General features: G+C 47.1%; 1 protein-coding gene across 2 annotated transcripts in view; it reads right to left on the bottom strand.

The window, feature by feature from the left end:
* HEPACAM (hepatic and glial cell adhesion molecule) overlaps window positions 1–13,916 on the bottom strand; it is a 55,746-nt gene that overhangs the window by 1,309 nt on the left and 40,521 nt on the right. For both annotated transcript variants that reach the window (XM_078379796.1, XM_072978903.2), the window contains one exon: window positions 11,406–11,476. In XM_078379796.1, coding sequence (XP_078235922.1) covers window positions 11,406–11,476 — 71 coding nt within the window. The remainder of the gene's footprint in view (window positions 1–11,405; window positions 11,477–13,916) is intronic.

Here is a 13,916-nt window from a genome sequence, read left to right as displayed (position 1 = left end):
TTTGGAGCTAGCACTGATTTCTCCTCTATGCCACACTGCACATTCTGGCAAAAGAAAAGCCAGACAGTGCGCTGATACATGCCTCAAAGAGCAAAGGTGAGCAAAGTGGGTTCTCCTGATGCTCTTGGACTACAACTCCCACCAGCCTTAGTGAAGCGAGCCAATGGTGGGGGATGCTGGGAGCTGCAGTCCCACAACATTTTGCCCACTTCTGCCACAGAGCCAGGTCCAGTGAGCTCATATGATGCTCATAGACAAGCATGGCTCAGAATTTCATTTTCAATGGCTTTTCCCACCAAAAGTGAGGTGAAGTGGCAGAGAGTCAATGTCCCTTCCCTGACCTTAAAAGCAGGTTTCTGGCCCATTTAGGAGGCAGCTGGACAGCCTTTGACAGCCTAGAGGGCCTTAATGGGGCAGGGGGCCCTATGGCCAATATGCTGCATCATGATGTGGCCTTGTTGTGTGTGGAGACATAATTATATCCCTATAGATTAATGGAAAGAAAAAAACTGTTGTTCCTATTTCGAATCAAGAAACTAAAAAGTTGTGTGGTTCTTGTACGCAGTCTGAAAACAAGGATGAGCGATCTCTTTGTTAGACGACTAAAAATTTAGACACAGAGGGTAACTTTTAACTCTACACCAACCTTAGTTGGGTTGGGCATGACAGAGTGCAATTTTTTTTTCCAAAACTCATGTCCAGATATGTAAGTCAGGTTTCAAAAACGGAATCTGCTCAGAGGGTGGGTTTCTCTGGCAAATGCCCCAAATGTGTTAGACATACAGTGGCCGGCTACTAGGTATCCTTACAGACAAACCCCATGCCTTATATCAAAACACAGGGTTTCTTTTCGGGCAGGAGATTGGGGTGCACAGAAATATAACAAACGGCATATCAGAGAAGTTGGGATAAAATGTAGTTTACACTCTAGCTAAGTCAGTTCCAGCCAAACGTCTTCTTCCAACCACTAGGTAATACTTTAAATTTGGCTAACTAACCTAGGATGTAAACTAAAGTTTGCGCCAAGTTATCTGAGAGACCCTATTGGGGAGGTGGGGGACAGCAATGGGAAGGAAAAAAAATAAACTTTAAAAGAACCCAAACATTCTACTGAAACACCAGGCCCCTGCCTGGCAATACTAAGACATGATTCTGTACTCTTGGTACTGGTGATCCCAAAGTAGACAATTGTTTATATTTCCCTTGTGTTGTGCCAAAAGGTTGGAAAGCAGCTTCTTCACAATACTTTTGTAAGGCCAGGGTAGGGACATGATCTTAAAGGTTACAGCTGGAGTTGCACTAGCCACACAAAGAGGATATAAGAAGCTAATAGTACCATCTTATTCATGTTTATTCAAAAGTAAGTTTTACTCTGTTCAATGGGGTTGTACTCTTTTGGAATGCAGCATCAATATATGCAGCAAGTGATATGTATTCAGGTGTTGTCGAACCTCATCTTTTCTAGATCTACCTATAGAGTGGCACTCTTAGTCTTTCTTTAATTTTGTACAAGGCCACTTCTTTTTAAAAAAATCTTCCTCTTCCATTTCAGCTATACAAAACCGCATGGAAGCCTGCCCTAGGGAATTATGTGACAAAATTTAAGGACCTTCTCCCCTGCGCTATCTGTAAACAGATTCTTGCACTAATAAATAGTGTGTTGTTCTTTTTGCTGAAAGAGAGTCACCAGAATGTTTATTCTTCCTCAGTAATCACAAGTAGAGGCACTAGGTTGCAGCACCTTTCAAGATATACGTTAAAGAGCAAGATTTTCTCAAAGAAACTGAAACTTCTATAGTAGGACTCCCATATCTGGGGTTCCAAGTTCCTGTGGGTGCTGAAAACTGCAGACAATATCAAACTCTATGCATAGCATGGTAAAAAGCCAATCTAGAAAAAAAATATTTTTACACGTGTTAGCAGAACTAGCCACTAGAGGGCAAAAGAGACCATATTATGTACAGGTATTCTTCAACAACAGTGATTAATTGCAAGGTCTTGGGCTCTCTCTAGGGGCCAGTTCTGGTAATACATTTGAAAAGGACAGGTTACTTACCTGTAAACATGGTTCTTCAAGTGGATTCTCCATGAATACACACTAGTGGGTTTAGACAGCGCCTGCGCTGGCCTCTCGGAATTTTCTAGAGCTGTAAGAGAAAAGCAACAATGTTTGAGGCTACCCCTTACCGCGCATGTCTAGCCCGCCAACGGCTCAGTTCCATATGCCCGCCACAAAGAAGAGTTGGGACTCGATTCCAATGACGGACATGTGGGGAGGCCGGGCGGGACGTGTGTATTCATGGAGAATCCACTTGAAGAACCATGTTTACAGGTAAGTAACCTGTCCTTCTTCAACGTGGTTCTCCATGAATCCACACTAGTGGGTGACTAGCAAGCAAACTTACTGGATGGTGGGCCGTCATTGTAGCAACGACGTAAGGACAGCCCTTCCAAATGTGGTCTCCTTCTTGGCCCGAAGGTCCAACTTATAATGCGTGACAAACGTGGACACATTAGACCAGGTAGCCGACCTGCAAATTTCTTGAATATCGACTCCTCGTAGCAAGGCTGTAGAAGTGGCCACAGCCCTAGTTGAATGGGCTTTAAGGCCTTCAGGAATAGGTCTGTGTTGTAGTTCATAGGCCAAAGAAATAGTGGAGACCAACCATCTAGAAAGAGAGGACGACGAAGCAGCTGAACCCTTTTGCTGACCATAGAAGCAAAGAAACAGCCTAGGAGACTTCCGAAAATCTTTAGTCCTTGAAACATAATAGGCAAGTGCCCTTCGAACGTCCAAAGAATGAAGCATGCGCTCAACATCTGTCACTGCTTCAGGAAACAACGTTGGTAAAACCAAAGGTTGGTTAACGTGGAACTCAGAAACCACCTTAGGGAGAAAGGAAACATCAGGATGCAAAACAACTTTATCCTTGTAAAACTGAAGATAGGGAGAATCCGCACGCAAGGCTGCAAGTTCACTAGCCCTCCTAGCCGAAGTGATGGCTACTAGGAACAAGGTCTTTAGAGACAGGAACTTAAGGTCACAAGAGGTCATAGGCTCAAATGGAGGTCTGGTGAGGCTATGTAAAACAGTTTGCAAAGACCATTGTGGCACTGGTTTCTTCAACGGCGGTCTCATGTTGCTTAAACCCTTGAAGAAGGCTTTAAGCGTTGGGTGCGAAAACCAACGAGATGACTCAGAACCCTGAGGCTGAAAGGCCACAATAGCCGCTGTGTAAACCTTTAGGGTAGATTTGGACAGTCCAAAGTCAAAAAGATGTCTGAGGTAAAGCAGGAGAGTAGACAAGGATACCGGGGACGACTGTAAGTTGCGTTCCTTAGCAAACTTCAGGAAATTTCTCCATTTATATTGATAAAGCAACTTTGTTGCTGGTTTACGAGCTTTATCAATGACCTCAACTAGTGATGGGAAATCCTCCACGCTGTCAAGTGGAGGGTTTCCAGGTCGGGATGCAGAATCTTCCCGTCGTCCAGAGTGAGAAGATGTGGATGCAATGGTAATGTCATGTAGTCCACTGCACTCTGAAATAGTGTGGAGAACCACGGTCGACGTGGCCACCAAGGGGCGATTAGGATCGCCTCTGCTTTCATCCGCAAGGCTCTGATGATAGTTCTCTGCAGAAGAGGTAGCGGAGGGAACAGGTAGACTAGTCCCACGTCCCAAGGGATCATAAAAGCATCCCCGAGGGAGTCCTTTCCTCTCCCGGCCCGGGAAGCGTAATGCAGACACTTCTTGTTGCTGGGGGTCGCAAACACGTCTACTCGCGGTTGACCCCACATCCGACAAAGTTTGAGGAACATCTGCTGATCTAATTCCCACTCGTGGGTCTGAGCAGAGCGGCGACTCAAGTCGTCCGCCAGGTGATTGTCCGTTGTAGCAATGTGGATGGCTACCGGAAAGATGTGTTGCTGGTAGCACCACTCCCACAGCTGAATAGTGAGGAACAGAAGAGACTTTGATCTTGTGCCCCCCTGCTTGTTCACGTAGAACATCGTGGTGGTGTTGTCCGTGACTAGTTGTATGGCCCTGCCTCTCACCAGGGGAAGAAAGGCCCTGAGGGCTTTTATGACCGCCAACATCTCCAAATGGTTGATGTGCAGCGTCGATTCTTCTGGGGTCCAGAGGGCATTGATCTGATGACCCTCGCAGTGTGCCCCCCAACCCGTCGGGCTCGCATCTGTGGTGACCTGCCTGGTAAGTAAAATGGGTCTGAAAGGTCTGCCGACCAAGAGATGGGGGAGGAATGTCCACCACTGTAGTTGACTTGCCAGTTCTGGCGTGACCCTGAGACGCTTTCTTTGGCTGTCTGTCTCTGGATCGAACAGGGTGAGGAGCCAAATTTGCAGGGAGCGCATCTTCAACCGTGCATGAGACAAGGTGGCCGTTGTCGATGCCATGAGGCCAAGCAGATGTTGAGCTAGCCTGGCCGACACTGTGCGTCGCGGCTTGAACTTGTGAACCGCTTTTCTGATTTTCTGGATGCGCTCTAGAGGAAGGAGCATGCGGGCTTGCACTGCATCGAGACGTGCTCCTATGTAGTCCATCGTTTGGGAAGGCTTTAGATGAGACTTCTCGTAGTTGATGGACAGTCCCAAGGCTTGAAGAGTGTTGAGGACATAGCGAGTGTCCCGATATGCCCTTGCTTTGGATCTGGAGACGATGAGCCAATCGTCGATGTACGGGTAAATTTGGATGCCCTGCAACCTCAGGTAAGCCGCCACCGGGGCCATACATTTGGTAAAGGTCCTCGGTGCCGAGGCTAGACCGAAAGGAAGAGCCACGAACTGGTATACCGTGTCCTTGAACATGAGACGGAGATACTTTCTGAATTTCCGGTGTATCGTCACGTGAAAGTAGGCATCCTTGAGGTCCACCACCACAAACCAGTCTCCTTTCTTCAACAGGTGAAGGATCCCCTCTAAAGTGACCATCCTGAAGCGACGAGGCCTGAGGTAAGAATTGAGGTCCCTCAGATCTAGTATGGGACGCAGACCGCCGTCCTTCTTCGGAACAGTGAAGTACCGGGAGTAAAACCCGTTCAGGATGTCTCGCTGAGGTACCACCTGGATGGCCTGTTTCTCCAGAAGGGTGAGAATCTCGTCCTCTAGGATGGGATCGAACGAGGTAGGCTTGATCCATCCTAGAGGAGGTAACTCTATAAACTCCAGGCGGTAGCCGGAGCTTATAATGTTCAAGACCCAGGTGTCTTGGGTAATCTTGTTCCAGTTCAGAAGGTAAGGGGAAAGTCTTGTGCGTGACCTGATGGACCGGATGGGATGATGAAAGTCAAAGATATTGTTTTGACCTTTTCCCCCCAGGTTTGAAAGACTGACGCTTGTAGGCCTGAGGTTTGAAGCTGGAAGCCGATGAAGAAGCCTGAGAAGAACGTGGGGCTGTTTGAGAACGGAACGAGCGGTAAGTTGAAGGACCAGGTTGTTGGTAGGCCTGTTGTTGGTAGTGTTGTTGCTGGGATCTAGGCCTCCACTGAAATTTGGAGGTCTTAGATTGCTGCTGCACTGCATAGGATTTCGCTGTCTTTTTGCTCTTATGTAAGCTTTCAAGGTTCTCATCAGTGGAGCCATTGAATAACCCTGTGGCATCAAAGGGTAGATTCTTGATCCTAGCCTTGATGTCCTCCATAATGTTAGCGGAGCGTAGCCAGGCATGTCTCCTCAAAGTAACAATGGATGCCAGGTTTCTCGCATTGGCATCAGCTACATGGCGAGAGGCTAAGCGTTGGTGTTTGGATACGGTCAAGGCCTCCGCGTGGGCGTTGAGACAAGTCTGCCTGATGTCTTCTGGAGCTACTTGTAGAGCTGGTAAAACTCTCTCCCATAGTTGTTTCTGATATGCACCCATAGCTACTAAGTAACTGAGAGCCCTGAGCGCAAAGGTAGTCATGGAATAGAGGCGTCTACCCAAGACCTCCAAGTCCTTGCCCTCCTTGGTGGTTGGAGTTGGATGACCTTTAGCTGGCAGCCTGGAAACACTAGACTCTACCACCAAGGAATTGGGAGCTGGATGCTTCAAGAGAAACGAAGTGTTATCCCCGTGCACCCGGTACATGTTCTCAGTACGTCTGGACATATTGGGAGGCTCCGCAGGATGTTCCCAATATTCCTTGAGAAGGTCCATAAGCTCAGGCACATAGGAGAGACTGACGGGACAAGACCTGGCTAAATGGATGTCTCCAAAAATCAGGTCGTCCGCACGTGAGGGAGATTTCTCTACCTCCAACTTAAGTGCTGCAGCCATCCTTGAAACCATCTGAGGGTAAGAGGAGAAGTCCTCAGACGGGGAGGAGGGATGGATATCCGCTGCGTCTGAACCCAGGGGTTCTTCTGGAGGTGGCAATTCCAGAGAAGCCTCAGAAGTGTTGTCATCCTCTTGCTCAGAGGAGGTATGGGGGTCCTGACTATCCTCATCAGAAGACTGGAGAATGGTTGGACGAGAGTCGGTATCCTTAGCCTTGGAAGCTTTACGAGGTCGAGGTGCCTGGGGTACAGGTTCAGGCACCGGGCGTACCGGAGGAGAAGGTGGCGTCGGTCGACCTGGAGGATCAGTCGGCTTAGCCGGTGCCGAGGGAACAGGTTTGTCCACGACCGGACGCTTGCCGTGTCGACCTTTCCTAGGCGGCGATGTAGAAGAGGATGAGGACGAAGTATATCGAGACCTCTTCCGACGTCGACGCCGATCGCGTGAAGTCGAGGACGAGGACTCGGTGGAATAGTCTCGTCTACGACGCCGACGACGGGACCTCTTCCTATCCCTGCTATCATCGGAGTCGGAGGAGGAGTAGTCCCGATGTCGGTGTTTCTTATGCCTATCGGCACCAGAACCGCGTTTACGCTTGCGGTGGCGCCGGGGCTTCTTAGGCGCTGGCTCCTCCTCTAACTCGGATGCTGGAAGCCGAGGAGAGGGGGCCGGAACAGGCTTAGCAGGTCTCACTGGTGTGGATGGAGACTTGGAGCCTTGGGATCCCGGTGTGGAGGATCGGGATCCCGTCCCTAGCCCGGTTAGGATGGGGCTACGAGGGACGCCCGGCAAATCAGCCACTATCTTCTCCAAGTGGCTCGTTGTCGGCGACTTCTCGACAACGGGGGGTGGTTCTTGATGAGGAGGCAACGAGGGGGCCAAGTCCGAAGCCGACTCTCGGTCCCGAGAAGAATCCTCAAGAATAGGAGAAGGCAATGACATCGAGCAAGATGGAACGACGAGTGTAAGGTCTTTAGCCCTCGATGTTGACTTCGTCGACACCTTTTTCTTTTTCAGATGTTCCGACACCGGTGGAACCGAGGACTCGGCCGATGAAAAGAGGGAGACCGATGCGGAGGTAAGAGCTGACGGGGTCTTCCTTTTCTTAGGCTTGTCTTTCGAAGACTGCTTAGGTCCCTTTCCCTTAGATGATTCCGGCGCCGAGACGACTTTAACTTCGGAGCGCACGGAGGAGGTAGAAGGTATAGCCTCCATTTGAGAGGGTTGGGAAGCGGACAAAGTCTGTTTCCACAAAAAATACTTCAGGCGTTGCTGGCGCGCCTTGAGAGTGACCTTTGTAAATTGTTTGCAATGCCTACAGTGGGACACCGCGTGCGATTCCCCCAGGCAGTACAAACAGAGGGAATGTCCGTCCTGGAAGGGAAGTTTCCTGGAACACGCGGTGCAGAGGCGAAAAGGTCCTCTCCTGGGGGACGGCTTTTCTTTAGGAGGCATAGACTAAGAGGAATAACTGACCGAGTAGAGGATCCGATCGACTGAGAGGAGAAGCGCGGCGAAAGGAACGAGGAAAGAAGCTGAATAGACGATAATTGAAAAAATCCTGAAGGCGCGTGGCGCCTCAGCGGGAGGCCCGTTAAGGCCTATTAGGCCCCAGCGGGAGGCCGCCTGAATCAATCAGGGCCGGAGACAGTCAATCAGGGTCGGAAACCGTAAGAGTTCACCGAAAAAATCACCAGGCAAAAGAATTGTCGAAGCGTTCCGTAGGTCAGGGTAGCCAAGTAAATAGAAATAGAAAATTAGTTCACTAGGAAAGCGAACTAATTACACGAAGCTCTAACGAGAGGTCCCAACTTCACTGGCGGAAAAATGGAACTGAGCCGTTGGCGGGCTAGACATGCGCGGTAAGGGGTAGCCTCAAACATTGTTGCTTTTCTCTTACAGCTCTAGAAAATTCCGAGAGGCCAGCGCAGGCGCTGTCTAAACCCACTAGTGTGGATTCATGGAGAACCACGTTGAAGAATAATTATTTTCTGGATTTTTTTTCTTTTAATGTTTTTAATATTTTCAGACTGTGGAAAAGTGAAACTGCATATACGGATCCCACAGATTTTGTTGTTGTTTAGTCACTCCTTTCCCAATTTTGAACCAATCAGTTGTTCCATATCCAGTTCTAACTGTTACTTCCTGTCTCACATATAGGTTTCTCAGGAGATGGATAAGGTGGTGAGGCACTCCCATGTCTTTAAGAACTTGCCATAGTTTGCTGTGGTCGACACAGTCAAAGGCTTTTGCATAGTCAATGAAGCAGTAGATATTTTTCTGGAACTCTCTGGCTTTCTCCATAATCCTGCGCAGGTTAGCAATTTGGTCTCTAGTTCCTCTGCCTCTTCGGAATCCAGCTTGTACTTCTGGGAGTTCTTGGTCCACATACTGCTGAAGCCTACCTTGGAGGATTTTGAGCATAACCTTGCTAGCGTGTGAAATGAGTGCAATTGTACGGTAGTTGGAGCATTCTTTGGCACTGCCCTTCTTTGGGATTGGGATGTAGACTGATCTTTTCCAATCCTCTGGGCACTGCTGAGTTTTCCAAACTTGCTAGCATATTGAGTGTAGCACCTTAACAGCATCATCTTTTAAGATTTGAAATAGTTCCACTGGAATGCCATCACCTCCACTGGCCTTGTTGTTAGCCATGCTTTCTAAAACCCACTTGACTTCACTCTCCAGAATGTCTGGCTCAAGGTCAGCACAGATACAGGGTTTTTACTGTAGTTTCCTGTGTGAGTAGTAGATCTCAGCATGCAACAAATGCCATTAGAAGCAGAGGGAAAAGGGGGGGGGGTGGACTCCATCTGCCTGGCATACACTTTCCCCCAGAAACAGGGACAATCATGGAGAACATCATGTGCAATAGGTTATATATGCATTGGTTGTTATTTCTTACATTTGGTTCTTAACAAAATGTGTAGCCAATTGTAGAAAATTGCCCTTGTGGCTCAGGTTTAAATTTTAGAATCACATTAATTGAATAACAGTGAATTCTGCTAAGATAAAGGTCATAATATTAATATCGTAATGATCTTATGATGTTAGTATTAATGAAACAGGTTGTTCTTAATTGCGTTGCAACCTTACTGCAGTGTTGTACAGATGAAAGGTTTTCATTCTGCATTGCAGTTCTTTGTGTTGTGAGCTGATCTGAATACACCACATGGAAAAGCAATATATAAATTGAAAGTACTGAAGATACCCTTGTCCAGCAGGCCGAGGCAAAGAGGAAGTCACAAAAGCAGCAAAATCGGGGAGCTGGACAGGGGACAGATTGGAAGGGATGGTCACTCTCGAATTGGCCTTCTCAGCCACACTAGACGCTGTTCCAAGTCCTCTATTCAGAGCACATTACCATAGTCTTTCAAGACTGAAGGATGCCTAACTAACTAACTAACTAGATTTTAATCCTGGTACGTACTTGTAAATGTAATTACAGCTTTACTTGAAATACTGTTCAGGGTCACATGTGGAAAAGTCAAGTCAGGGACTTGGTCACTTTCCCTTTCTTTGGGTTCTGGATGCCGTGGCGCAAGTCGCTTATCGCTACTACAGTTGCAGCCACTCAAGAGGACAGGAGGTCTTAGCAACACCGGAGGGGCTTCTGGTGTCCAGATCATTTTACCTGAAAGCAATTTAACTATGATTTAACTATGAGTCCATCCCCACTACACTGAGCAGGGGTTTGTATTACAGTACAGAAGTCGTAATTCTTTACATACAGTGCAACTCCCCCTCCTCCTCTTTTTTTTGGGGGGGGGTTCTGTTTCTTTTGAACAAAATGTATCCTTCTAGCAGCACATTCCAATCATGTGTTTCATCCCACCAAGTTTCGGTAATGGCAGCAATGTCATACATACCTGCCCTCACGTACTAGGACTTCCAAGTTCTCCCTTTTTGTTCCCCATACTGTGAGCATTCATGTATGCGCCTCTGAGCCCTTTATGGCTGGCCTTTTGTTTGCTTGCTGTGCCTCATGTTTTATACTTGAGTGTCCCTGCCTTCTCACCACTTCCTTCCTCATCGTCCGGCTTGTCTCGTCTGCAGATTGCTGATTCTGTTCCTCTAAGAAGTGAGTCACCAAGTACCAGCACTTTTCCTCTTTGGGCTCCTTTTCCCTGTAGCAATCCAATCTGCTTTCCGTCCTGTCACTGGGACACTTGATGAAGATTCCTCTTTGGATGTCTGCCCATCTTCTTCCAGGTTCCAGCTGTGATCCATAATTTCTCACCCTAAATTAACTGCACCGCTCAGATCCACCAGCTGAGGTTGTGAGTCAGGCAAGAATCAGTGACAGGGCCCTTTCTGATGGTGGCCCTGTACCTCTCTTGAATACTGTCCTCTGGCCAGTGCCTTTGGCTACTTTCTGCTTGGCCTTTGGCAGACTTTAATATTTATTTATTTATTTATGGGTTTCCTATGGATGGTGGTGTAACTGTTTGTTTTTTCCTACTGCCACTATTTTATTGTTTATTTCTATTTACTCTGTTTTAGTGGGACATGGTGGTGCTGCAGGGTTAAACCGCAGAAGCCTCTGTGCTGCAAGGTCAGAAGACCTGCAGTCGTAAGAGCGAATCCACATGACGGAGTGAGCCCCCGTCGCTTGTCCCAGCGCCTGCCAACCTAGCGGTTCAAAAGCATGCAAAATGCAAAAATGCGAGTAGATAAATAGGTACCACCTCGGTGGGAAGGTAAACAGCGTTCCGTGTCTAGTCACACTGGCCACGTGACCACAGAGGATTGTCTGTAGACAAACCACTAGCTCTATGGGTTGGAAATGGAGATGAGCACCGCCGCCTAGAGTCAGACTCAACTGGACAAATTATCAAGTGGAACCTTTACCTTTACCTTTTGCCCGTTATTTTTATCTGCTTTATGCATTTGTTTTACTTAACAGTGTTGCCACTGTTGTTTTCTGTACAAACATAAAATGTTTTAATATTTTAATACTGTTTTAGCAACACAGCTTGTTATATTGTTTTACTGACTCCTGTAAACTCTCCTGGGAAGATGACTAATGCTGAAGAGTAGTTACAAAGGAGCAGAGGAAAGATCTCATCAAATAAATAAATGCATGGCTTATTAGAGCATCTCTCAAAGCTCAGTATATGAAACTTACTTTGTCCTTCAGGATGTACAAAGCCACTGGATTCTTGCGTTCATGTTCTCCACTTCGAGGAACAATCTCAACTGCATTGAAATGAAAAGAGAAATCAGAATTTAGCTTTTATTACAGGCTGCGGTGCTGAGCATGGGAGATAAGCGGATGGAGAAAGACATATGCAGACAAAATGGCCTTTCTAAATTAGACAAGATGGCATTTATTTTTGACCTCAGTGGACCCCTCCTCCTTTTGACATAAGAAATGAATTTGCCAAAGTAAGATTATAAATCTGAATGTATTTAAAAGCACCACCCTATTGCTTCTCCCCACACATACATACACACATCCGGTAACAGGCATGGAGAACCACGGTGCCTCTAATAAGGTGAGATGCTACTTCTAGCTGCTCTTGCGAAAAGCTGTTAATGGGCCTACCAAAGCCGTAACTAGCAATTTTGGCATCTGGGATAAGCAGGACAAAATGCGCTCCCAAATCAACTTTGTCATTCAGGAGATGAAAATAATATGAGAAGTAATTACAGCACTGAGCCCCTTGCCAGCACCTCCCTTCCTTTACTCCCCTTCCCTTACACTGCCAATTCCTACTCCAGGTGGATCGCATTTAGACAGAACTCTCCACTATGACCTGTCCGTCTTGGGTGTCCCTGCACGGCATAGCCCATAGCTTCACTGAGTTACTCAAGCCCCTTCGCCACGACAAGGCAGCAATCCATGAAGGGGACATGAATTTTACATGCACCTAATTTACATGTTTTCCTCTGTGTGACAAACCCAGACCTACTGGGATCTATCACACAGTTACTAAGCTGCCACCAACCATTCCCTATAATAAGTCCCACAGACCAGGGATGGATTTTTAAACAACAAAAGAATAAGGTTTATTTTAAATACAAACAGGGTAAATAAAACAATCAGGTGAATAAAATAAAGTAACGTGGCTTATTCTCACACACACAAGCATACAGTTTGGTTCACCTAGAACCTTTAACTTAAAGCACAGACCCTGAACCCATCAGTTCTGGCTAACCAACAGACCCCTGAACCTTTCAGGCTGGTACTCTGACACACAGTAGTACCCTGTCAGACACCCAGACTCCCACAACAGCTTCTTCTTCCCCAGCTGCTGCTTCGTCCCAACCCAGTGTCTCACAGTCTGTCTCAGCATCTCGTCTCACCACACAGGCATCACATATTTATACAGTACAGCCCCTCCTCCTGATGTCCCGCCTTCCACTCCCCATAGGATGGAACTTTCCCTCCAAACCCATGACAGACAGGTAACATCAGTGCTGTTATGTAACACCTCCCCTCTTTAAAAGTTGTTTTGTAGGGGGAAAGCTAAAAGTGCTTTTCACCAAAAAACAACCTGTATAAAATACACAAAAACAGTTATACATACCATATTATACTTACTTACATTCTAAGTTAAACATTTCAAATAGGCATTTAAACATTTACCATATACATTACATCAATTTACCTTTATTAATACAAACCAATTTAAAACCAGGTACATTTTAACTTTTTGTTTTCATTATATACATATAGTCCATGTTTCTTTCGCCGTCTTCATTCTTCAGGTCTTCTTGATAAGGCGTCAGCAACACAGTTCACTGACCCTCTGACCACCTTCACTTCAAAGTCATAGTCCTGTAAGTTCAAAGCCCACCTCATAAGTTTGCTATTGTGGGTTTTCATCGTCTTTAACCATTGCAATGGTGAATGGTCAGTACACAGAATAAAATGTCTTCCCCAGATGTAAGGCTTGGCCTTCTGGATCGCGTAGACTATGGCCAAACACTCCTTCTCCACGGTTGCCAAATGTCTCTCACCTTTTTGAAGTTTCCTACTCAGGTAGGACACTGGATGCTGGTCACCATTCTCATCCTCCTGGCACAGAACTGCTCCTACCCCGCTGTTAGACGCATCGGTGTAGATGATGAACTCCCGGTCGAAGTCTGGAGCACGCAGGACAGGATAGTTGATTAACGCCTCCTTCAACCTCTGGAACGCCGCCTCACAGTCGCTGGTCCACGGGATGCGGTCATCAGCCTTCTTCCTCGTCAGATCGGTCAGCGGAGCCGCAATCTCGCTAAACCTCGGGATGAACTTTCTGTAGTAGCCCACCAACCCAAGAAATGATTTGACCTTTTTCTTGGTGTTGGGCCTAGGCCAATCACGAACTGCTTCTATTTTGGCCTCCAGGGGTTTTATCACTCCTCCCCCTACCATGTGACCCAAGTATTTTATTTCTGGGCTACCCAGCTGACACTTGCTGGCCTTTACTGTTAGCCCTGCTGCACTTAACCTCTGCAGCACTAACTCCAGGTGTATCAGGTGATCTTCCCAGGTATTACTGAAGATCCCTATGTCGTCAATGTAGGCCACTGTAAAGTCACTGAGTCCTGCCAAGGTCTGGTCCATCAGCCTTTGGAATGTGGCTGGTGCATTTCTGAGACCAAAGCTCAGGACTCGAAACTCATAGAGACCAAAAGGGCTGCAAAA

Source organism: Pogona vitticeps, chromosome 8 (assembly GCF_051106095.1).
Source record: "Pogona vitticeps strain Pit_001003342236 chromosome 8, PviZW2.1, whole genome shotgun sequence".
In the NCBI taxonomy this organism is placed as follows: Eukaryota; Metazoa; Chordata; class Lepidosauria; order Squamata; family Agamidae; genus Pogona; species Pogona vitticeps.
Note: the sequence above shows the minus strand (reverse complement) of the source record. Positions and strands in the feature narration are given on the sequence as shown.